This window comes from Myotis myotis, unplaced genomic scaffold, assembly GCF_014108235.1.
Source record: "Myotis myotis isolate mMyoMyo1 unplaced genomic scaffold, mMyoMyo1.p scaffold_m19_p_14, whole genome shotgun sequence".
Classification (NCBI taxonomy): Eukaryota; Metazoa; Chordata; class Mammalia; order Chiroptera; family Vespertilionidae; genus Myotis; species Myotis myotis.
The window spans coordinates 29,081,517-29,107,864 of NW_023416318.1; the positions used below are offsets into that span (position 1 = coordinate 29,081,517).

General features: G+C 41.9%; 1 protein-coding gene across 1 annotated transcript in view; it reads left to right on the forward strand.

The window, feature by feature from the left end:
- The first annotated feature begins 4,556 nt into the window (after positions 1–4,556).
- LHCGR (luteinizing hormone/choriogonadotropin receptor) overlaps positions 4,557–26,348 on the forward strand; it is a 56,292-nt gene continuing 34,500 nt past the window's right edge. Inside the window, exons 1-2 of the mRNA XM_036335535.1 lie at positions 4,557–4,708; positions 24,705–24,776. Of these exons, the coding sequence (XP_036191428.1) occupies positions 4,557–4,708; positions 24,705–24,776 (224 nt within the window). The remainder of the gene's footprint in view (positions 4,709–24,704; positions 24,777–26,348) is intronic.

Genomic DNA, 26,348 nt, shown 5'->3' on the forward strand with positions numbered 1-26,348 from the left:
CTCTGTTTTTCTCTCTGTAGTTTTAATCACTGCCAGAGCAGGTAAGCTTTTTCATGAGACAAGGAGGACAACAGCCCCAATTCATTTATATCCTTCCAACAACAGGACCAAAATGGCAAGGCCCCTTCTCTAACTCTTCTAGCAGTCTTGGAGAAGGACTCTCATGCCCCAGACCATCCTAAAGCCTCTATTCCCAGATCCATCCCTAGGGCTGGAGCCCATCAGCCTTCAGCTTTGAGCTAGTTCCTGTGAAGGCTCACAGGAACTCCAGGGCAGAGTTGGAGATGGCACAGCTGATCACATCTCTGATTTCACACCATATAGACAGTAAAACAGAAAGTGAAATTTCCAAGCAAGTCACAAGGAGGTTGCATGAAATGTCACAGTGTAACTTTCAGGGGTCATCTTTTTTGTTTGCTTTGTTTTATTTTGCTCCCAGTGGTAAAGTGAACAACTGACAGGATAACTGTATTTTTCTTTCTTTACACATTTTTTCCCTCCATGCCCTACTTTCCTTCTAAGGGAAAGGTAAAACCAGTGCTTTTAAGAGGGAAGAAATATCAGTTATGGTATTATATTAATATGGTATGTGTTCAAGAATCAGAAAATCTTACCTAATCTGCTTGAGGTTTTTTCATTACTTTGCCGACTTCCTCCAACTCTAGTATCTCAGTGTGACATCAAGTGCTATTGAGTTTTGATCTAGTGAGGCATAAGAAAAAATATGCTCTATGATCTTGTGAAATTTTTCATTCTCCCCCCACCCCCCCCAAAAAAAATTAAAATGAGTAAACTGATTGCTACTTATAAGTAAAACAAAACCTCAGTATTATAATCAGTTGAACAATTTTACAAATATATTATTTGTATGCATGTGCTAACACATACCAGATTTCTTTAACAATGGGTCAAAATTCTTAAACTTCATTCAGAGTCCATAGTAAAGATTCTTGAGCTTTGTCTTCTCAAGGCAAATTTAATTCTAGAACTTCCATTTTAATGTTCCACAAATTGTGTTCTGGGAACCCCATGCATCAAAATTGCATGGGTGCTTGTTAGAACAGACTCCTGGGCTCCACTTCTTATCAACTGAATTCTAATCTCTTTGGGGAAAGAGTCCCAGGAATCTTTGTTTTTAAAGCTTCCAAAATGATATTTCTGCATCTTAAAATATAAGAAACCCGTTCTAAAATTTCAAAAAAATTTTATTAAGATTTCTGAGTTGTAGTGTCAGATATTCTTTTTCTTTTTTTAATCCTCACCCAAGGATATTTTTTCCATTGATTTTTAGGGAGAGTGGGAAAGAGAGGGAAAAGACAGAGAAACATCGATGTGAGAGAAACACAACATTTGGTTGCCTCTTCATGAGCCCCGACCAGGCCCCAGGCCTGGGGAGGAGCCTGCAACCAAAGTACGTGCCCTTGACCAGATCGACCTGGGACCCTTTGGTCTGCAGGCTGACACTCTATCCACTGAGCCAAACCAGCTAGGGCACGTCAGATATTCTTTATCTCTTTAAGTTAGAATAAACTTCTTGTGAATTCCAAAAACTTCAGTTTGTCAGTAAAAAGTAATTAGCAATCCTTGTGGGTCATGCTCTATTGAAGTTCTGTGACAAAAGTAACCATAAGTATAATTATATGACATAGGGGTTCTTCAAATTTAAAAATATTCACTCTAAATAGGTCACATATTAATGAGAAGGATAGGTAAATTCCACTGTAAAGGACTTTTGTGATTTTAACAATCAGTGTGATTTTGTTATAAGAAGTACACTACAAGAACCAATGTGATAAGTAAGATACAACAGAAATTAATCAGAGATATAAAAGTTTAATGAAAGCTCATTAGAATTAAAGTTTTCTTTCAACTGAACAACTTCACCTTTTTATAAAGGATTTAATTTCCAATCCAGTACAAGCAATAAGAAGTCAATATACACAATCCACCTCCTTCCAACAAAACAATAGGAGCTGCCCACAAAGGCCTTGCATTGTAGAGCTAAAAGAGCCTTAAGGATTGTGAACTCCAACCCCTCCTCCTACAGATGAGGAAATCAAAGACTAAGTCACATGGTTGATGATGAAACAGAAAGGAAAATCAAGATGTTCTGACTGTTCTGTTCTTCTCTTAAGGGAGTTTAAGTAACTCCCAAGGATACCCAAGCATAGAATCAAATAGTTCTTCAGGGATAGGTGGGAGCAACATTCTTTTTATATACCAGACAGACTATGGAGTAAAAAGAAAAGGCCCCATATAACATAAGACTTGAAATAAATGCCACTCAGCCACCTTGAAGTACCCATCCCTTCTCTCCTGCAATTCAGGATACATGGTGGAAATGTTTGAAAAGCTCAGAGTTAACCCAACTTCCCCACCAAAATCTGACAAAGCTAAAAGAGAGGAAATGTGACCCCGTTGAAAATAAATCAAGCAAGGTTGTTAAGCTTCTCTCAGCTGATTTATTGAGCATCTGCTATAGGTCTGCGCATGGGTTTCATTTAATCATTCTGTTACTCAACAATATATACTGAGTACCTACTAGGAGCTAGATACAGGGGTGGGCAAACTTTTTGACTCCAGGGCCACAATGGGTTCTTAAACTGGACCGGAGGGCCGGAACAAAAGCATGGATAGAGTGTTTGTGTGAACTAATATAAATTCAAAGTAAACATCATTACATAAAAGGGTACGGTCTTTTTGTTTGTTTGTTTTACTCATTTCAAATGGGTGGCCCGCGGGCCGTAGTTTGCCCATGGCTGAAGCTATGACAAGCCCTAGCAATACTAAAATGAATGGACAGGAGGGAGCGAAATTAAAGCCATAATTACAGTGTGTTATATTACTGGCTATAGAATCAAGTGCTATGGCCACAACTACTCAGGCAGGTTGAATCAGAGAAGGCTTTACAGTGGAAGTGACGTTGGGTTGAGTCGTGAGGGACAACTAGGAGTTTACCTAAATGGAATATGAAAAAGGAAGAGAAAATCATTCCAGGTCAGGGGAACAGCAAATATAGTTAGGTAAGCAGTTGGAGACAGGGATACAGAACATAAAAACAATCATATAGACACACAAAGCTTTGTTTTTCATGCCATCTAGCACAATGCTGTCATCTAGCAAAGCCAAATTATTTTTTTAATTCACCTTCCTTGGGCAAGAGGCTCCAAGAGACTAGAGCAGCTGTGGGCCTCCGTTTGAAATGAATAAAACTATTGAAAAAAAAGACCCTACCCTTTTATGTAATGATGTTTACTTTGAATTTATATTAGTTCACACAAACACTCCATCCATGCTTTTGTTCCGGCCCTCCGGTCCAGTTTAAGAACCCATTGTGGCCCTGGAGTCAAAAAGTTTGCCCACCCCTGGACTAGAGACTGGTGCCTGAGCCAGTCTGTCCATGAGAGGTAACTTCAACACAGAAAGAAGGGAATCTGTTTTCACTTCCTGTCTGTACAGTCTTGGATACCTTCCCAGCTCTCAAAGCCCACCTCTTCCAGAAAGACTTCTAGGATTTCCAGAGTTCTTGGAAGGAAGGAAGAAAATCGTTTTAATGATGGGATTAAATAGGGGAAATCATGGATCCCCACGTCTACCATAACATTTTGTCTCCTTTCCAAGTCCTTGGTATGTAGATCATATAGTAATTTTTTTATTTTTATTTTTTTGCATGGGTGATAAATATGAGTTCAAACAGGTTTCTGCTGCTGTGTGACTTTGGGAAAATCATGTAACCTCTCAGAACACCGTTTTTCTGATTGTAACACATGCTAGTTTACTGTGAAGCTTAGGCATGATGTGAAGGAAAGCACCTGTCACAGATCCAGCCCATACTGGGCCTCTAGTGGAGTAACTGCTGTATATTATTGGAGCAGTTTCATTCACTCAACAAATCTTTACCATGTAGAAGCCAGAAAGAATCCCTGGCACCTCACAATCTACAGTGGAGATTAGAACAGACTCAAATCGCTATTATATAAGGAGGAAAGCAGTTACTACCAAGAGAGTACTGAGCAGTACTGGGGAAGTTGGGAGGACAGAGATTAGTTTAGTGTGGAGGGAGATGGTGGGGAAGAAGGAGAAAGGATTTAGGGCTGAGAAGGAAGGAGAGGAGAAGCTTCTCAGCTGGGCACTTTCACCCCTGGGATGGGGTATGGTTTGTACCCCGAGTCTGGGGCTGTCCCCTCCCTGATGAAATAAAAGAAGTTAGGGGAAGTGACACAACTCACTCAACTTCACACTCCTGGTTACAGTGGAGCCAGGACAGGCATTCTGAACTCCCCACCCTTACCCAAGCATGCACCCTTCCCACAACTACCCCAGAACTAAGGCTATTTGCAGATGTAGCGGGAAAGCAGCAGTAAGGAAGTGGTGGGGTACTGAACGTCGAGGCACAACACAACTTCAGCGGCGGGGACGCCCTGGCGGGGGTAAGGGCGGGCGGAGCGGAGGAGGTGGGAGGAGAGGCCAAGGGGCGGGGAGAGGGGCGCGGGCCACTCCAGGGCTATCAAGGACGCCCGCCCAGTCGCCAAAGCCTGCACTCAGGTTCTCCTGCCATGGGGCAGGCGTCCCCGGCGCGGTGGCCGCTGCTGGCGCTGCTGTTGCTGCTGCCGCCCGCGCTGCCGCGGCCGCTCTGCCCAGAGCCCTGCAGCTGCCCGCCCGACGGCGCCCTGCGCTGCCCTGGCCCGCGGGCCGGCCTCACCCGACTGTGAGTACGCGGCGTCCCCGACCTGCGACCCTCCCTCGCTCCCCACCACCTCGCCTCCCTACTCTTTGCCCGCCTTTACCTGGAACTTTGGAGGAAAATCTTTCACCTGGTCAAACCCACCAGCTTTTAGGGTGATGAGAAGCCAAACATTGGGGTCTGTCTTTACCACCCTGTGGCACCTCCAGCCCCTGGGAGCCCCGGCCCCTCTTTCTCCTGGTTGGGGCCGCAGCAGGGGTTGTGGAACTGCCCAGAAGCAACAGGGGAAGGTATCGCTCCCTGTCTCCCTGTCTCCCTGTCTCAGCTGGAAAGGGGCAGGGTGTGATGCTGCTCAAGCAGCAGCTGTCTCTGCCCCCGGAAATCTTGCGTGGTCTTTGAGCCTTGGGGCAGCCCGCTTGGTAGAACTTACTGTGACCTCTGGCTTCCTGTGGTCCTCTAGGAATGAGGTGTTCAGGCCCAATGGCCAGGGGTGACCTGGTCACCCAACCCGGACTGCTGGGAGCCGCCTCCCCCAGCCAGGGCACACCTACACCTTAGTGAGCATGCGAGCCCCTGCTCCACCCCTGTCCCAAACAAACGCATTTGAATCAAGGCCTCATTAATCGGAGGCCCTGTGTCCCACCTGGGCCTGCCACCAATGCCTCCACCCTCACAGGGCTGGTTAAGGGAATTGTATAGATCAGCAAGCAGGTGGAGGAAGGTGTGTGTTGAAATAATGGGGTGAGGAAGAGAAGGGGGTGAGTGCTGGTGTATCAGGGTGTCACCAGGTCTCCTTTCTTCAATTTAGAAAAAGGTACCCACATAATATGATTCTATTTATTTGAAATATCCAGAGCTCTGCCGGCGTGGCTGAGTGGTTGATCATCGACCAGTGAACCAGAAGGTCACGGTTCGATTGCTGGTCAGAGCACATGCCGGGGGTTGCAGGCTCGATCCCCAATTAATGTGCAGGAGACAGCCAATCAATGATTCTCCCTCATCATTGATGTTTCTCTCTTTCTCTCTCTCTCTCTCCCTCTCTCTCTCTCTCTCTCTCTCTCTCTCTCTTCCTTCCTCTCTAAAATCAATAAAAATATATTTTTTTTAAAAAAATGAAAGAGCCAGATACACAGAAATAGATTAGAAGCTGCCAGGTTGGAGTAAGGGTCAGGTGACTGCTAAAGGGTGTGGCTTTTGGGGTAACAAAAACTATCTAAAATTAGATTGTGGTGATGGTTGGACAAGTCTATGACTATACTAAAAATTACTGCATTGTACACTATAAATATGTGAGTTTATGGTATATGAATTACATTTTGATAAACTTGCTACAAGAGAAAAGGGATACTATAAAAGAATCCAGAAGGCACCAAAGTGGAGGTCTTGGTCATGTTCTAACAGCTGGAGATGATAGAATTTCATGCTGGGGGAGAAAAGAGACCCCCCTCCCCAATTCCTTGGGCCCGAGCATTCTGTCAGATGCCCATTTCATTGAGGGGAATGCCCTCCCTCCTGAGGGGCCAGACTTCTCCCCCAGAAGAATGAGTGGCCTTCAGGGGATATTTGTGGTTGACAGATACAGTTTAAAGGTTGAGGGGTTTATATTAATTCTCATTAATTATCTTGTCAGTTCAATCCCCTAAAAGTGAGGACCATGCTGATAGAATTTGTTTCAATCAATCAACAAATCTATGGAACCTGCCTTCAAAGTCCCAGGCCTTGTCCTTCTCTGACAAGCCTCTCATCCTGCTCTTATGAATGATTGTGCCAAGAACAGCCTCTCTCACTTGCCTGGTGCTCATCATACAGATTACAAAACACTTAGATCCAAAGAAACAGAATAACCAAGGCCCTGCAGCTATTGAGTAGCAAAGACACTTCATCTATTAATTATCTTTTTATATTTGTTTTCTTAGCAAGAAAATTACCCCTTCATTCATATATATATATGACTTTTTCTCCAGCTTCTCCAAAGTTGGCACTGAGTGGAGAACCCCTGGTGGGCGGCAGGAATGGGTGGACCAAGTCCCAGCTCCTTTCAGATTCAGCTTTTCACTGAAATCTCTCAACAATTCCTGCTGCCACACCCTTGGAGGCCTCAGGAGTGTACCCCTTCCCTGGAAAAGACAGAAAGGGAAAGACCAAAACAAAACAAAAATCCTCTTATTGCCCCACAGCACAGTTTAAAGACGCTGAGAACCCTTCTAAAAGATGTTAAGGGCTGACTAGATTTGGGGTTGAGTGTGAGACAAGGTAAGTCTGCTAGCACGCTAAAGCTGCCTAGTCTCGTGCCCAAAAAAGGAGCTAGTTGTCCAGGCTCTGAAGTCCTTTGCCATCCCTGTGGGATTCTGGAGAACCCTTGACTTCCTCTCTTCACGCGCACTATTTTGGCATCACACCAGGAGCATCTTCTCCTAGACATTTAGACCCCTTAGGCCAGGGATGGGAAACATCCAGAATCAGGCGGTATAAGGCCCTTGAAATCATTTGGTCTGGCCCTGCAAGGCAACTGCAGGTGGAACTCACAATTCAATAAATCTAGGAGCTTTTTTCATAGCAACATAAATTTATATTAAGTGAATTATATTAAGTGAATGATGTTATAAATATTCAAATGGCCCTTGGAAGAAAAAAGGTACCCCACCCTGCCTTGGGTCAACAGACATGCTGCCCTCACAAGATCAGATTTCCTGAGGATCAGCAATGGAGAGATGACCTCATCTTCAGGTGAGAACCCTGTGGAGGTGGAGCTGATAAAGGCCCATACAGGATAACTTTTTCAGCAGGATATGGTGACTTCAACATCAATATGACAAAAGAGGTGCATAAAAATGAATAGGAGGGTAGATATATTAAGGCAATATTCCTCAAACTGTGGTCCCAGACTAGCAGCATGAGCATCACCTGGGAAATGTTAGAAATGCATACTCTCAGGCCCCAGCCCCAATCTACCGAATCAGAAACTCTGAGGGTGTGGTTTAGCAGTCCGTGCTTTAACAAACTCCCCGCGTGATTCTGATGCAAGATATTGCTCTCTACAGAGGATATAACCTTCTGGAAAGCAAGAAGTCTGTTGTAAACTTCCTTGTGCCATATACTTCCCATCTCCACACTTCCACCATCCCCCACACATATCCATACATCCATAATACCTATCGATTGCAAAAGGCAGCTGTGATCAAATTAAAACCCCAAACTCTGAGACATATGAAAAATAAACAGGATTGAGGAAAAAAAAAAATGGTCGTTTGGGGTTTTTTTTAAGATAAATAGGGGAAGGAATCCATGGAAAAGGACAGACACTGACAATGCAAGGGGTGGGGAGAATAATACTTGATGGAGTGGGATCTCAATGCAGGTGAGAGGATAGCATTAGTCTCAGATCATAGGGGAAGGGTTAATCTTAGAAAGAACAGACAGACTTCTGAGTCCCAGGGCAAGAAGTCAGTTGGGTAAAGATATAATTCAACATTGAGGCAAAGGACAGGAAAAGCGTTTGAGTTCATGCTAAAATCCTCTTTTCTTAATGATGAATGAATGAAATGGTAAATGGTAATTATAAAATAGACAAATGCTATGGATAACAAGTTATCAGGAGTTTGTAAAAAGAAGGGCACTGAAATTATGAGCTAAGGCTTCCAGAAGAAGAGGGAGGTGGTCTTGCACTCAGTTATCCACAGGACTTGCTCAGCAGAGAGAAGAGGAGCAGTCTGGGTTCGGGGATTGGAGAAGGCGGATACCCAGTGCCCCTTAGAATTCAGCAGCCCCTCAGCAACTGCTAGTTCACGTTTTAATTGTTTCAGGCCTTGGTAGTCCTGACTTTTAAGACCTCCAACTGAAGCTCACTGTTTGGTTTAAAAATGGGGGGAGGGACTGTAATTGCTTATCATTGACAAGCCCATGCTTGCAAATCTTGAAAATGGCATTGTTCAATTGTTCCTATCTGCCCATCCCTTCCATATTTTATTTAAACTTAGATATTTAAAACCTAAAATGTGATACAAAAAAAATAGCCTCCCACATTTTTACTAGTTTTAATTGAGGAATAAAAAAATATAATAGAAAAAAGATTTAAAAATTTTCCTTTCCTTATTAGTTCCAGACAAATGGAAGGGAGAGAGAGAAAAAAAATCTCACCTTGCCTATGGTTATATAAAGATCTTTGTCTCTATGACAACAGAAAGGTTGATCTGCTTGATATAGAAATAGCTTCTGAAAAATCTGTTTGTAAGAAAATGCTAATAATAATTATGGCAATTTATTTTTTGCATGTTGTTCCAACTGAGCAAAGATTAAACTTTTAGACTTTATTATAAGACATGATCCAGAGACTTGGAAAGATAAAATGTGTTATATCCATGAGTCCAGTGTCCCAGCAAAATGTTAGTATCTTAACATCTTTCCTGAATGTGTTTCTCCTTCTTCCTCTTGCAGTGGAAATCAGGGTCCAGAACAGTGTTCAATGTTATAGAGGAATCTACAGGAGGAGGGTGTGGTCCCTGTCCTTTAGTAGCCAATAGTCTATGTGTAAATATGCTCAAGAGACTGATATTCATGGGGAAAGAGGTAACAAGGCTCTACGGAAATTAGAGAATAGATCAATAACTGTGAACTGAAATCTCCAAAGGTTTCATGAGCCAAAGGTCATGAGGATGAATCTTGAAGGAGAAAAGGGAAGAATTGTCCAGGTGGAAGGACTATAACCATAATAAGTTATAGTAGACTAGAGCAGTGGTCTGCAAACTCATTAGTCAACAGAGCCAAATATCAACAGTACTTCTTCAAAATAGACTCGCCCAGGCCGAAAACCGACTTCTGCGCATGGGCCACAAAGTTTCAATCGCACTGTACGTGCGCGCCCACATGGTATTTTGTGGAAGAGCCACACTCAAGGGGCCAAAGAGCTGCATGTGGCTCGCGAGCCACAGTTTGCCGACCACGGGACTAGAGAAACATGAAATAAGGTTGAATGGATTTTTTTCTTATTATGCCTCTCCCCAGCTCTTTGGGGAAATTTTATTTTTAAGAGAAGATATGAAGTCATCAAAAACATTTGATTAAATTACCCAGAGGGTTGTGCAAAAAGAAAAAATCCAATATGTAGTTCTTGACTAATAAACTTTCAAAAGTCATTCTTGGACAGTTAATTAAAAGGCATTAAGTAAAAATCATGATTTGGAGTCATTTTCCCATGAAGTTTTCCCCAATGTCCCCTCCTACCCCCACCCTCCCAAACACAAACACATGTACTTGCTTCAATATCTTGAACTTACGTATATTTTTGCATATATCTCACCACAGTGTAACCATTTATTCAATGTGTGTCTCTTCTGCTACAGCATGTTTCTCAACCTCAGCACAACTGACATTTGGAGTCAGATAATCACTTGTTGTGGGGGCTGTTCTGTACACTGTGGTATGCTTAGTAGCATCATTGGCCTCTACCCACTAGGTGCCAGTAGCACTGCCCTCCCAAATTGTGACAACCAAAAATGACTCTAGACATTTGCCAAATAGCCCCTGGGGATAAAATCTGCCCCTCTCCCTTTGGTTTTGAATCATTGAAGTGAGAATCAATTGAAGAGGTCTTATTCAACTCAAGATTCCCAGAATTTCTCAGGTAGTATGATTAAAGTGTTTGCTGATCTACATACATGATGATCAAACTGAATAGAAGTTGAATAAGAACAACGAACCAATGCCAAAAGGAAACACATATTATTTAGAATGTACCATATCTAAATACCATTTAAAAATTCTCCATCCTAGACAGTGAGGAGGCAAGGGTGCTATGGGTACTGGAGGGAGTTCTCTGTTATATCAACAATCAGGTCCAAGATTTTGCAGAGCCCTAGTCTGTCCTTTGAATAGGCCTTTGTAGACATATCAGCCTCTGAGAAGCAAGACTGGAAACATACCTATATTAATATACTCCCATCCAGATTGTTTTAATTTTTATTGTCTATTTGTTTTAACTCACTCATTAGAAGAAAAAAAAATAATTCCCAGCCCAGGATCCATTAAAACAAAACAAAACAACCACCAAGGCAGCCTGAATTGAGACTGATGGATTTGCTGTCCAGGACACCAGGTAGGAGCCCACTAGACAGAGGGAAGCTTTCCTAACTCTTGCAGATAAGACAGTATGTCTTATCCCTGCCTTCCCTAACACTAGCCAGACCAAAAAAACTCAGAATTCAGGAAGCTCTTATCCCACCTCCCTACCCCACAAAAAGCAAAGGCCCCAGGTAGCTGTTGATCCTCAACCTCAGTTCTGACTCAGCTCCCCCAGCTGTACCTTCAAGGCAATTCTTAAACACGCCTGTGCCTATAAACAGGCTCCTTGGGGGAAGCTTTGCAAGAACCAGACTTTATTAGTTTAAAAATCATCCTTTTGGGGAATGATGGCCCCTAGTGAGATACCAAAAAACATGCAATAGAGTTCCCAAAATCTCAGTGGAAGTGTAGAGCCAAAAGGTTCACATACAGACCTTTTTGGCATTGGACCCAGCTTCCCCCCTTGGAGAGCAATAATTCTATGGGTTTTTCTTGCCTTATTCTTTTTTATTTCAAAAAGCAGTGTCAGATTAATTCAAAGCTCAAGTTCTGCTCCTTTACCCACCTCTATCTTCTTTCCAAGCCCCTCAATTTGGCTTCTTTTCATGTCTTAAGATGAGGCCTGAAATCTTTTTTTCAAAATATAATCTTCCAGAGTAGCTGTACCAGACGGAGTCTTGGCCACGTGTAACTGATCTCACACACAGGAAGCTAAAACCAATTGAGCCCCTGCAGTTGGGAAAGGCCTTGCTGCTCACGCCCAGACCCCAGAGGGCTGGCTCCAGGGGAGCATATGTGTTCTGTTCTGGCAGCTCCCCTGGGTGTGCGAAAAATCACATTCAATGCAAATTATAGCAAGTCTCCCACCAGCTATTTTTTTAAGAAGAGAATTAAAATAATCCTTCCCACCAGGCAGGTGGGCTCTCTGACTTGGTGGGCAGCTTCTAGCAGCTTCTCTACATGGTCCTCATTTACTCCCAGCTTCTGCCTCACTGGGAGATGAAACCCCCTCCTGGCCAGCAAACCATGCACAGCTGCTCTGTGTGGCCCTGAGCCAAAGCTCTGTAATGCCACCGGAGCCAAAATCAGAATCATCCTTGACTCTAAGGAAATGAGGTGACTCCTGGGTCCCTAATTCTACCTCACGAACAACAACAGACAACACATCTGAGCTCACAAGGATGGGGATGCTCTAGTATGATAGGGTAGGGTCCAACATAGCCCCCCAGTGATCTGAATTGATTGACAGGACAAAGACCAGGCAGACCTGAGTTCTAGCACCAGGTCTCTTTTCCCTAACTTGCACTGTGGAATCGGGCTACTGATAAAGCCTCTATGCCAGTAGTTCTCAACCTTCTGGCCCTTTAATACAGTTCCTCATGTTGTGACCCAACCATAAAATTATTTTCATTGCTACTTCATAACTGTAATGTTGCTACTGTTGTGAATCGTAATGTAAATAGCTGATATGCAGGATGGTCTTAGGTGACCCCTGTGAAAGGGTCGTTCGACCACCAAAGGGGTCTCGACCCACAGGTTGAGAACCGCTGCTCTATGCTGTCCATAAAAGGGGAGCGATGACTCCTGCCCCTGAGTGGGTGTGACTATGGGGAAGATAAACAGAACAGCAGAGCCAAAAGTACTGGGAAGTAAAGGTTTACCACAACGACAAAGTATTATTTTAGCAATCTGATGATGCCGAGAAGACTGCATTTACTGTCCATTCTCCTAGCCCAGTGGTCGGCAAACTGTGGCTTGCGAGCCACGTGCGGCTCTTTGGCCCCCTTGAGTGTGGCTCTTCCACAAAATACCACGTGCAGGTGCACACGTACAGTGCGATTGAAACTTCGTGGCCCATGCGCAGAAGTCAGTTTTCAGCCTGGGCGAGTCTATTTTGAAGAAGTGGCATTAGAAGAAGTGGGGGGTGTTAGTCGGGTGACAGGAGATGCGGAGCAGGCGGGCCGCAGGATACGCAGCGCGGGAAGGCGCCCGCGATTCAGGCACAAGCTGAGTGAGCCAGTCAGTCAACAGTCTCATGTGCAATGGTTAGTGCTAGTCACGTCCACAAATGGCGCGTGGGTGACAAAAGTACCTACTCGAAGCATAAAGTTATCTGTATTTTTCCAACCAACTGCAAATCCTACAGATATTTTTGTCATCAATTTAAGAATTGTAGCCGAAACCGGTTTGGCTCAGTGGATAGAGCGTCGGCTTGCGGACTGAAGGGTCCCAGGTTCGATTCCGGTCAAGGGCATGTACCTGGGTTGCATGCACATCCCCAGTAGGAGATGTGCAGGAGGTAGCTGATCGATGTTTCTCTCTCATCGATGTTTCTGACTCTCTATCTCTCTCCCTTCCTCTCTGTAAAAAATCAATAAAATATATTTTTTAAAAAATTGTAATTCTTTTGTGTTGGTGGCTTTATTATTATAAAAAGAAACATTTTTTAGGTGCCCTGTTTGAAATGGCTACAAAGAAGAAGCAAAGAAAAACGGAAGACGAAAACCGTGAATTTAAAATTGAATTTAAAGTTGAATGCACCTACCTATATAGTTTAAGTTTAAAAAATTTGGCTCTCAAAAGAAATTTCAATCGTTGTACTATTGATATTTGGCTCTGTTAACTAATGAGTTTGCTGACCACTGTCCTAGCCCATATAGGAGGATGAACAGTAAATATCTGTTTTCCAAGGGGCAAGCCTGATGGACTAGTTTTGTTCCTGGTAGGTGTTAATTAGAGAAAATGACCCACTAAGTCTCCTCAACCTTGAAGGTGAATAAGTTAGAATCCATAAATAGCAGAGCTCATTATTGCCTGGAGTCTGATATGCTGGTCTTTTCAGCCCAGTCTGAGCTGCCTCTCAAATGCGCCACCTAACACTTCATTATAGGCTGGTTCCTATTGTTTAGTTGAGCCACTCCTATCTGCTCTCAAACCCATTCTTCTTCCTTCATTTCTGTATTCTCCACCCCTAAGCCTCAGGCTAGAAACAGAGAAAGCCCTCAGGTCAGACTTGTTGACCACTCAGGAACTACATGCTGAAACCGGTCAATGTGCAGGATCCAATGACAGTCTTCAGACTGTAGGAAAGAGAGGACTACAGTTTTTAGATCACACCCGGAACAATAGAAGGTAATAAAGGCCACTATAAACAACATCTGATAGGAGTTCAGAGGAGCCTTCCCTTCTAGCCACAGTAACAAAGAAACTTTGGTGGAGGTATCATCTAAGGTGTAGCTTTGTAAGCCTCATTCTCTATATGGGCAGCTGGGTTAGCGCCATTATCCCATAAGGTCAGTCCTGGCCTTTGACACCAGCTTAGAAAAGCTACTGGGGGGAAAAAAATCACTCTTGCCCTAGCCAGGTTGGCTCAGTGGATAGAGCATCAGCCTGCAGACTGAAGGGTTCCAGGTTTGATTCCAGTCAAGGGCATATGCCTGGTGTGCAGGCTCGATCCCCATTAGGGGCGTGCAGGAAGCAGCAGATCAGTGATTCTCTTTCGATAGATAGATAGATAGATAGATAGATAGATAGATAGATAGATAGATAGATAGATTTAAAATCACTCTTCAAAGTCTTCTGCTCTCTCACTGACCACCAGCACAGGCCCTGTCTATGTATCGAGCATCAAGGGCACAGTGGGCCACTTCCACTGGAAACCCTGGGTAGGGCTCTGAATAAGGCTTTTCTCATTTGCAAGCACCAGAAATCACCTCTGACAAACTTAATCATAAGAGATGAATTTATGAGAAGAATAAGGAGGTAGAAGGGTGCTAGCAAGATCCAGGGAGAATCTGGCATTTTAGCAGTAAGAGATCAGGGAACTTCTTTCTAGATGCCACCTTCACAATGAATCAGCTGCAAAGACTCCTTCTGTCTGTCTGTTATAGTTTTAAATTCCCAAGAGAGAGAACCTGATTGCCTCCCCCTGCCAGGCCCCAACGCAGAAGCATAAGAGCACAGTCAGTGAGGTGCTTGTACCCCATGCAATCAGCAATGACATGCTTCCAGAGAAGGGTCATTTTTGAGCCAGGCAACCAGAAAGCACACATGCCAGTAATTTCGGGCACGTCAAACCCATCCTCAGACTAATTAAAATATTTGGTATATCAGTGCAACCACCTTTTACAGGCTCACTAAAAATTAAAGTAAAATAAAATAAAATCAAGGTTTAGGTGTCTGGAAACAGAAGCTTGTAATCAAAGAGCTTCCTGAAGCATATCTGCAATGGCACTGCCCTGACAACATAATACTCTCTGCTTCTAAAAAATATTTTTAAGAAATCATTTCAGATGATGCAGACATCCCCCCTGGAAGAATTCAACGTGTACTTTTATTTACCAGAGTTATTCTTGTCATGTTATATTATTGCTAGGAGAATTCTAGTTTAGGGGGTAAAGATTAGATCATTTTGCTTTGTGTCTTGAGAAACCTTGAAATGGGTTTTGAGTGAGAGCCTAGATTATACCATTTTCCTCCAAGGCTTTATATTTTTAATTTAGTTGTAGCACAAATGACTTGGAAAATCCATTATCCAGGAAGCTTCTTGAACATCGTGGTTCCCATTATAATTCATAGGCACCTAGCAGCTTGGCCGGTGCTCTGCAATGGCCATCTTAGAGAACGGTCACTCAAACTGCACTTTCAATGGCAGAGTTCCGACTGAACTTCTTTAAATCAATGAGGAAATGTGGACTCTGCAGAGTGGCTCCCTAGAGTTGAAATATTTAATGGAGAGTTGTTCTTTACCATTTATTTAAAGGCTATTAGGGGAGGCCTATAAGAGATACCTGAACCCAAAAGAAAGATGCCAATTGGGTGTGGTTAGCCTTCCTCTCAGTTGTCCTATGTATAATCAGCAGATAGTCAAGTGTTTGGAAAAAATCACCGTTTTATAAGCTTAAGGATGACCTTAAGTAGAAGAGTGCATTCCAAAATCCTGAACCCACCCTACTCCACCCCCGACAAGGAAGGCAAAAGTGGGGAAGCTTGAGTTTTTCACAGTAAGCAGCTGTGAATTAAAAGTACTTACTGAGCCTTATTTTGTGCTTGATGCTGTAGCAGTATTATATAGACATTTTCTTACTTAATTTCAAAAATCTCTGGGTTACTTAGCATCATCATCATTTATAGATATAGAATGAAGTGATGATTTAAACCCAGACAGCCTGGCTGCAGAAACTATACTCTTCACTACCCCACTGTGCTACTTCCAAAGAGAAAGCACATGCAATTGGTGGGAAGACACATTCCTTAAAGAATGTAGCACCCAAGACAAACCTTTAACAAGAGTAGAATTTGACCAGCAGAGAAGTGCAGATGTGCCAGATGGTGGAGACGGTATGAATGAAGAAAGGAAAGTGAGGCAAGTTCAGGAAGCACAATAGTCTGATTTGTCTAGATAGACACTGTGTAGAAATATAATGTGTCACAGGTGTCATTTTTATTTTCTAATAGCCACATTTAAAAAGCTTTTAAAGGGTGAAATTAGTTTTAATAAAATACTTTATTTAATCCAATATGTACAAAATATTATTCAACATGTAATCAATATGAAATTATTCATGAGATACTTTCCATTCTTTTTCATACTAAGTCTTCAACATCTAGTGTGTATGTTACACTTACAGTGGATCTCAGCTTGGACTGGCCATAGTTTAAGCGCTCAGTGGCCACATGTGGCTAGTGGCTGTGGTGCTGGACAGTGCAAGTTTAGTATACTAGTTATATGAGAGGAATGATGAGTGATAGGACTGACAAATGAAGTTTGAGCCTTTATTTAGAGAGCCTTGAATGCAAGGCTGAGACATCTGTAGATATCTAAGTGTGACACAGTAGGAGTTATAAGGAAGATTAATCTAGACTGGGCAGGAGAAACCCAGGGCAGGGTGAGAGGAAACCAACTTGGGGAGTGTAGTTGAGTCAAGGTGGAGGGGGAAAAAAAGGCCAAGAAGAGTGGCAGTGGGAAAGGGATAAAGGACTAGAAGCAAGATACATATGAAGGCAGAATCCACCAGAGACTGGGTGTCCAATGGTGGAACAGAAGAAATGTTCATACAGGGCTCCTGGTAAATTTCAAATGACAATGCAGTAAACAAACAAACAAAACCTATGTTGTTATTAAATGCTGATGAGAATCAAAGAGAGAAAGAAAACCCATTCTGGTAGAATCTGAAGCTTCATGGAGGAAGAGGAATTTGAGCTGCATCTTTTTTATCTTTATAGTTGAAAGTATTACGTATGTCCCCTTTTTCCCCCCATTGACCTCTTCTAACCCACCCCCACCCTCCACCTCAGGCCTTCAGCACCCTATTGTCAGTGACCATGGGTTATGTATATATGCATATGAGTTCTTTGGCTGATCTCTTCCCATCTTTAATGTTAAAGCTGTGAGCATATACCCTCAAGAAGCTGAAGGCTCCATCAGAAGTCTAGGTTTTCACAGGAGAACCAGAGGATCATGTAGCAGGATGTATGAACCCCCTTCCCCCCAAAGAAAAGTACTGATGTGATTTGATTAGTGAAGGACACAGCACTGGACCAGGAATGAAGTGGCCTACATTATAATCCAGACCTGCCACTGAATTGCCGGGTAGTTTCAGGGAAGTCATTTCACTTTTCCTAACTTGTTTCTTCAACTGCAAAGTGAGGGGCTGAACCAAATCACCTGCAAGTGGACCTTTCACTCTGATCCTTTGAGCCAAATACAATACCTGCTTAAAGAAGTAGTCAAACAATAGAACTACCTGGATGTGTTGTTTGTTTGTTTTTTAATCCTCACCCAAGGATATTTTTCCATTGATTTTTAGAGAGAGTGCAAGAGAGGGAAAGACAGAGAGAAACATCGACATGAGGAAACACATTGATTGGTTGCCTCCTGCACGAGTCCTGACCAGGGCCTGGACCAGGGAGGAGTCTGCAATGGAGGTACGTGCCCTTGACAGGAATTGAACTCGAGACCCTTCGGTCCACAGGCCAATGCTTTATCCACTAAGCCAAACCGACTAGGACTACCTGGATGTATTTTTAATGTATGCTCCAAAAGTTTCTGAAGTAAAACTTAACATTTTGGATGTCCATCTATACTGACTTCATATTTCAGTTAACATTGCAGTCTCAGCTCCCTCAAGGTAAATGCTAAAGACAAGAGGCCAACAAATGAAGGCATACCAAGTAATAAAGTTACCAAATAGATCAATGCACTTGAAATCACAAAGATTTAAATCATTTGGAAAGAGAAAAGCCATTTTATATCATTCCAAGATGAAAGCAAGTTTATTGTAATTACTGAGCAGCTTTGAAAAGAATACAGAAATTCTTAAGCTTCTGTTAAATATAGAACAAGGTTTTATATTATAAATACAAAAACATTAACATTCTTTTGAATTTAAATAAGCTAATGTTCCTCCCTCCTATTTCAATGGGTTTATTAGGCAAAAAGCTTTTACCATCTCTGATTTCTCTTTTCCCTTCCCTTTGATTTTGTAGTGTTTTAAAATTCAGCGTGTGTAGCTCCATCAATAAACTAATCATCTGTAAAAGATGGATGGATGTTTGTAGCTTTCCTAAGTCAATAATATAGATGGCTTTTCTAAACAATTAGAGGGAAGTGAATAAAAATATTTCACTTCTGTCATGCTGGGCAGAAGTGAGGCACGATAGTTAGAAGCTAGGAAAATTCCTTGGCAAGTAGAATGGGGAAACTGAGACAGATGACTGATTCAAACTGGCCTCATCCAGCATCCTTAGTTACCTGCCTCCTTCTCCCACATACCACTCCCTCAAGCATTAAAGCCTTCAGAACAATGAGGTTCTTATCAGCATCAAATAATCTTCGGAACAAAGCCTCAGGTCTGTTAACAGAGTTTTAGTCCAACCAGCATAACATTTAGGCCTCAGTTGTGTTTCAGTTCCAGGCCCAGAAAAGCAGCAAAAGCAGACCAAGCATTACCACGGCTGGCATCAGGACCAGATGCAATAACCAATGACCCCCTACCCTAGGACTGACCAACCAGTAGAGATCATGACCCTGATCCTCCTCATTTTGATGAATCAGCATATTAAGGGATACACCTAGAAAGCTGATGAATATCCTATTGAGATCCTTTCCTGACACTTCCCCTAAAATTCCCGCCTTTAGAAAACAGATAAAAACCCTTAAGACAAAGGACCCAGTGTTCTCATTCTCTCTCTCTCTCTCTCTCTCTCTCTCTCTCTCTCTCTCTCTCTCTCTCTCTCTCCCATGTCTACTGTCTTCAGGCCTGTGTCTTTGCTTTCTTTCTCTTCAGCTCTAAAGGTCTCCATGAAACTTGCAACCAGGGTAGCAGTGAGCAGGGGCAGCTCATCTTGGGCTAACCCCCTGAACCTATTTCCAAGGGCCCCCCTTTTGTCTCTGTTACTTGTTTCCTGAGTCCATGAAGCCCAGCTAGCTCACTGCTTCTGCCTCTGTGACTTTCTTTCTAAAAGGCCAATGCAGCTCTCTGAGCAGTGGGCTCAAGTCTTTCTTTTCTAGTGTACTTGTGCCTTGCTTGCTAATTAAACTTCCTCTGGCACTAGAGTTCTTGGCTCTGAATTCTTCCTTTGCTAAACTCAAGAACCGAGTGCCTGATTCACTGGTAACAGAAGGAAGGTAAAAGCTCCAGCAATGTGACCAAAGACTTCACCCAAGTTTTGAAGGCTCCAGATTGGTGCTGCATCTCTTCCCTGGCTCTTGTCTCCCTCTGCCCCTGCTCAATCTATGGGCTTCAGACGTGGGTCCTGCCCTGAACTGTGTACTCCAAGCTCTTAAAAACCAAAGGGAGGTGGGGAACCTGCAGTTGTTATTGGCTTTATGCATGGCCTGTCTTTAAAAGGAGAGAGTGTACCCACTGAATCATATTTCCAATTCACCTATGAAGTTTGCTATTTAAAGGAACTGTGCTTGGAATCTTTTTGTAGAAAAAAGAACCCTTTGATAAGACAAATGTCTCCCAATTGATAGGTTTTTGTAAGCAAGGATTTCCAAATCCTAGATTTCCTTGAAGGGGGACACAGAGTCCTCTTGGTTCTAAAGCTCTCCAACTAACATTATTTTGAGGGTTCATTAACAATTCAGTGGGCTGGACAGATTGTCTCCTTTGAAGGTTATCAGTCAGGAGAGAAAAAGAAGAGCGGCTCAAGGCCCAACCTTGAGTATTCAAGAGACATTAGGAACAATTAGAGAGGACCCGCAGGTTACAGAATAAGGAATCAAGACAAAAACAAGCACCAACATGGTGTGGGGGAAGCAGATATAATCCAAGGCATGCAGGCACACTCCTACTCCAAATATTGTTGGGCCCAGTGTAGATGATGGGGCTTCACCAGAGTCATAACCAATTACAAGATCTCAGAACTAGGGTGAGTGCTTTATTCCAATTCTAAGGAAGATAGGCTGGCTATTTCTACTTCAACTTTATAACTGGAAGGGTGAGGAACTTGCAGGCAGGATTCTTGAGTAGATGGAGGTTCCAAAAATGATGAAACTAAGGCAACCTTTGTCTTCCGATCTAAGTATTTGTTTCAACATCTGTGTGAAAGGCACTTGGGTAAGGTGGGTTTTGGCCATGTTCCAGGTGTCACCTATGCTACATTATTCATTTAGAAATCAAAGTTTAAAACTGTACAAAGGACTGTGAAAATGTAATAAATGTAAGCAGCTACATATGGTTTCACAGCCATATTCTTCCACAGCCATCTCACTTTTCAAGAGGCAGAGAGAACGCCCCACCCTGCAAGTTCAAACTCACATTTGCCCACTAATCCTGGCTCTTTACTACTCATCTGAGATCCATAGTTTGGAAGAATGATTCTATTTGTCTGAGACAGAAAAGGCTGTCCTTCCTTTATTTTTCTTTGCTTTATGCATAGCTTTCATGCCTCTTTTGACCCTGAACAGCAGAGTCGCTGAACAGTCCTTGCCTTTGGCCTTTTTTCCCCAGTTCTCCTTGGTTTCTGTTCTATATCTAATGATACTGATTGGCCTTCCCACAAGAGTCCCTGAAGTTCACAAAAGTCTTGGAATACATGTAGGCCTAACTGCAAAAAAGGAAGGAAGAAAAGGAGGAAGGAGGGAGGGAAGGGGAGGAGGAAACTCGATACATCAAAATAAAACTTTTTCTCTTTTCCATTTTTCTCATAGTACAGAGCATTAAGTTGATTATATTTCTTCAAGAAACATTATCATTGGTCCATTCAAAGTCCCTCTCTGTTTTCAGTTCTTTATCTTATCCCCTTCTCCTACTTCCTTTTGACTCACCATGGGCAACCATCCAAATGTATGTTTATATGTTTTCTTTTTAAATGTCTATGTTTGATGTGTATGTATTTTAATTCTGTACATATATATACATAAGTATATATTACTGATATATATATATATATATATATATATATATATATATCAGTAATTTCTTACTTTTTTCTCTTATCACCATGACTCTAAGATCCACACATGATGCTCTGTGTGGATCTTAGAATCATGCTTTAGATGCTTGCTTCTCACTGCTGACCAATTAGGTAGGTGTATACTGTCCACATTTTACCATTCCCTCACTCAGCAGAGGATACTCAGGTTCCTCCAACCCACCCGACACCAACAATGCTATGAAAACAATCCTTGTACAGTTGCCCTTAAGTATCAGTGTGAGAATTTTTCTGGGATGCATGTGGGAGTAGAATAGCAGTGTAATTGAGACAACCACATTGCTAAAAGTTTCTGGCTTTGTGTTAAGAATCATAGAAGCATCCATCAAAGAATAGAGCACCTTAATGGAAGTGCATTCAAATGGTCATGAATAAATCATGGGCCACGTGAACAAACACATTTAAATACAGGAGACAGACACTTGAATGCTTAGGAACTGCTGCCAGTTGAAGATGCAATGGAAATAAAGACATAGCATCTCTCAAATAAAAATATAAATCAGTGGGGGGAAAAAACAGTTTTGGATCCACAGAAACACATTCTCCACATGGGTTTAAGAGAATACATCTGTTGTGAAAAGCTCAGTGCCCCTACCTCACTCAACCTCTCTCCCTATTCTCTGGCCCCAACCACAACCACAAAACTACCTGCTGCTCGCTCCGTGGCTCTTTTATGGTGGGAACTCAATCACTCTGCCTTTCCTGCTCTGTGGCATCAACATCAACTTCAAAATTTTCATCTTGCACCAGGGATTTTCCATAGTCATTGGGGACAGCCAGTGCATGATCTACTGCTTCTTTCACTTCTGTCTGACCTTTGCTCCTCATCCCTCATCCCTATATCAAACAACCTCCCCGGTCAAATCTGAGCCAAATTGCTCCTCTGAGAGCCACATCTTGTGCCCTTATGGAGGAGGAGACTGCCTGGGGAGAGGCTTCAGCCTGGGGGTTTCATTTGCATATAAATGGCTCTGAAGTGTTCAGTGGAAGCTTTTATGTAAACACTCTTCAAAATATGTTCTGCACTGCATTATCCCCAGCAATAAAGACTCTGGAATCAGAATTTGGCTGTCAGTTTTATTGATGTTGCATGGGGTACAGTAGAATACAGCTTTCTCTTCTGGAAATTTATTGACTTGGCAGTGCAGAGAGCAATAAAACTGTGTTTTTAATCAGTAAGCCAAGCGGACATGATTCCAGAAGAAATATAGGAAGCAAACATGCCATCGTAAGAAGATTTCTCCCCCACTGTCCCTATTCCTCTTGGATGCCCTGTTAAATAAGTTTGGGTATTGAACGGTGTACTTGGGGAGACTGTCTTCAGGAATAGATTCACAGGACCAAGTTTGGTTTACTTCCTCAAGGCTGTACCATCTCTAAGAGAATCTTGAATGAAAGCATTTTTCTGCAATGAAATTGCTTTGCATTAGCCCCAGAGAGGAACTATTGGTAAGATGCTTTGCAGGAGGAATATCAAGAGTGTGACATGCCTCCTCTCAAGAAAAGCAAGGTTACAAGGCCTGTCCCACCACTGTGCTCACTGAAAGAGAGGGCATTGCCTGGGTAGATGTCCAAAGGAAATGAAATCGCTATCTCAAAGTGATATCTGCACTCTCATGTTCACTGCAGCATTATTTATAACAGCCAAGATAAGGAAACAACCTAAATGTCCTTTGACAGATGAATAGATAGAAAATATAACTATGTGATATATATAAACACACACACACACACACACACACACACACATACACACACACAAAGGAATAGTTTTCAACCATAACAAAAAGAGAGAAGAAAAGCTACCTTTGTGACAGTATGGAGTGAACCTGGAGGGCATTATGCTAACTGAAATAAGCTGGACAGAGAAAGACAAATATTGCATGGCATCACTTATATGTAGACTCTAAAAAGAAATTGTTAAAGCTGATTCATAGAAACAGGAAATAGAATGATTGCCATGGCCTGAGAGAAGAAAATGTAGAGGTCAAGGGTACAAACTATTAGTTATAAGTTCTGAGGATCTAATGTACAGCATGGTGACTACAGTTAATAATACTGTATTGTATACTTGAAAGTTGCTGTGAGTACATCTTAATTTAAGTGTTCTCACCACCACAAAAGTTAACTATTCATAATATATGTGTATATATCAAATCATCATGTTGAACACCTTAAATATATATAAGTATGTTTGTCAAGTATTCCTCAATAAAATTGGGGGGCAGGGGAAGAAACAAAAAGAGTGGATTGGGAATCACATACTTTGGCCCAATATTGCCAGTGGAAAGAAAATTTGGTCTCAATCTGCTTAGTCCTGTTACCTTGTTCAAATTACTTAATATCTTTGTGATCCAGTTTCTTCTGCTATTAAATGGGAATATCTATTCACTCCATTATTAAATAGCTATAACAAGGTTATAGGTTGGTGTGCATCACTCACACAGCACCTTATACCAGCAGCAAGTCTCTCTGGAACTGTAAGACATTTCACTGACTCAAATCTGCTCATCATGGAGCTTTTCTGTCCCAGCAGCTATGGCAGTCTCTGATGCATAGATAATGAAAAGCAAGGCAGCACCTCCCACCTCTGTTCTCATTGTCATGATATTCTTGTCCCACCTGAAATGTCCTGCTCCATGCCCCTTCTCTCTGCCAGTCCTAGTGCTAAAATTTTGAATCACTGTAGGTGCTTGATAAATGTTGAACATTCATCCCTACCTGGCTGATGCTTTCTTCTGAGTTATCATAACTCCAAGTTCCTTTATCACTTGTACATCGTCTTGTTCTAGTTTTTGCTATTGCTGAGTAATCATCCTATTCTCAACTGTTATGTAATGCATAATTTTTATCTCAATTCAAGAACACTTAGATTGTTCCTCTGGATATAAGTGAGTGCCTGAAGGAAAGGTGCTATATAGATGTTCCCCAAAAATGGCATGTGATGCCCGTGTGATTTAACCATATTAGCAAGTGCTCTTGGGATAATAAGCTGCCTGGAGAAGATGGGACATGTTCTTAATAGATCTTCCCTTCTCCTGTCTGCCTAATTTTCAGTTGTATTTTTACCATTTGTTTCTCCACTCTACCCAAGAAAGCTTCTTTTCCACCCTCCCAACCAAACTTATAGGACCACTTTAGAACTATGTATTAACTATTTACTTGGTGCGAAGCCCTGTCCTTCACGTGGGTTATCTTATTTTAGTTTTATAGATGAAGAAACTGAAACAGAGGGCTTAAATGACATGATCAGGATCACATAGCCAGGTAATAAGAGAGTGAGGATTTGAACCTGATGTGTCTGATCCCAAAGTTCAGATTTTAACCAAAAAATTACACACTGTTTGATATAGACCAGCAATAATTCATGACACATCTCTTTATGGATATAAGTTAGAATTCCCAACCTAAATTCAGTTGTTGAGAGCTCTGTAGTCACACACACACATTTTATTCATGAACTTAAAAGGCACCCAATCTTAAAGTTTAAACTCTTGGCTTTCCTTTTTTTCTTTTCTAGATCACTCACCTATCTCCGTATCAAAGTAATTCCATCTCAAGCTTTCAGAGGACTTAATGAAGTCATAAAAATGTAAGTAAGATACTGCATATCAAAAGACATTTATAATTGGAATAATAAATTTTTCCAAGGGAAAGCATAGTTGAAAGGGGATCATTTTTCTAGGAGAGAAACTATATTTTGGGAAACCTAGTACTTTTATCTTATTAATACAAATAATATCTAGGAACCTTTGAAGAGAGGTATGATTTTCAAGAGTCATTAAAATCTAGATAATTAACCTTGCTTCAGTGAACTGAATGTATTTTGATAAGTGATGATAAACTTCTCAAGTAGAAAAGATGATAGATTCCAATCATAAAAATTCTCCTGCTACAGTAGTTATTTCCTTGTGTCACATTTTTAGATAACACCACATAGAAGAAAACGTGTTGGAAGTTTATTGTGCATGGAAAGATAATCTTTGTATCTAAAATATAATAAGCAATGACAAAAACACAATACTTATAGCCTTATTGATCAGAGGTATTTATCAAAGTGTAGAGCAGCCTGAAAAGGCAGTGTGATCTCACATTTGTTCAGATGTAACTTTAATCCTTTGCCCTGGGTCTCAGCTTCTATGGTCCAAGACTCCATACATGGAGAGAGAACTTTCTCAGTACTCCAGGATTCCGGTATCCTCCTTAATGTTAGTCTGAGTCAAAAGACCTAAGGGGCCTTTTCTGATTTTTAACAATCCACTGGGCTTTCAAAGCAATTCCAGCTCCTTGAGGAACTTCTGACTCTCTTTAGGATATTAGCAAGCAATGAGTATAGTAAAAATAATTCCTTAAGAATTAGTGCATATTATGAGAAATTCACTGCAGGTTACAGAAATGTCAGTTTGCTTGAACCTAATTCTTCTCTTCTGCTCTCACATTTACATGGTGAGTTTTGAGAACTTTCAATGCATTGAGACCTCCTGGTAAAAAAAAGGCAGCCACAGTTAAATAAGCAAACCATTAGGTAGGAATGAGATGAATCAGCCCAGGAATGATCCATTACTGTGTTCATAAAAGGCATTAACTACCCGAGGCTCAGCCTTTCTGTGTGCTAAAGCTCTCATCAAATCTGAAGCCTTCAATGAATGTTAACCTTAAAAAACACGCAAATGTACAATTTGTGAATTTGAGACATTTTTCTTAGCTGGCAGTAAATGGTAGCTTATGTTGGAATTTTAGAATAACATTGACATTACCTACATGCTTGGAGGTGGTATATGGCAAAACTGTTTCCTTTACTTTTGTGTCTTTTTTAAAAAAAATCAATTCATTTATTAATCTATCCATTCATTCATTCCCAATGTGCCAGGCATTATGATGCCACCAGGGTTCAGAAGAGAATGGGACATACTCTCTGTCCTCAATTTGCTAACAGAGAAAAACAGTCAAAGAAATAGACAGTCACAACCAGAAAGATACTATGTGCATGAGGTGACCACCTTGCTTTTGCCTCAGAACAGGATTTGGGGATAGGGAAAGAGTTATGAAACAACGAATTCAACCCAAATGAAAACCTCACTAAAATGATGAAGTTGGGAACCCAGATAGCCTGATCCTGATTGAAACATTCCTATAAACAGTAGGTGCCTCTGGTGCAGCCACT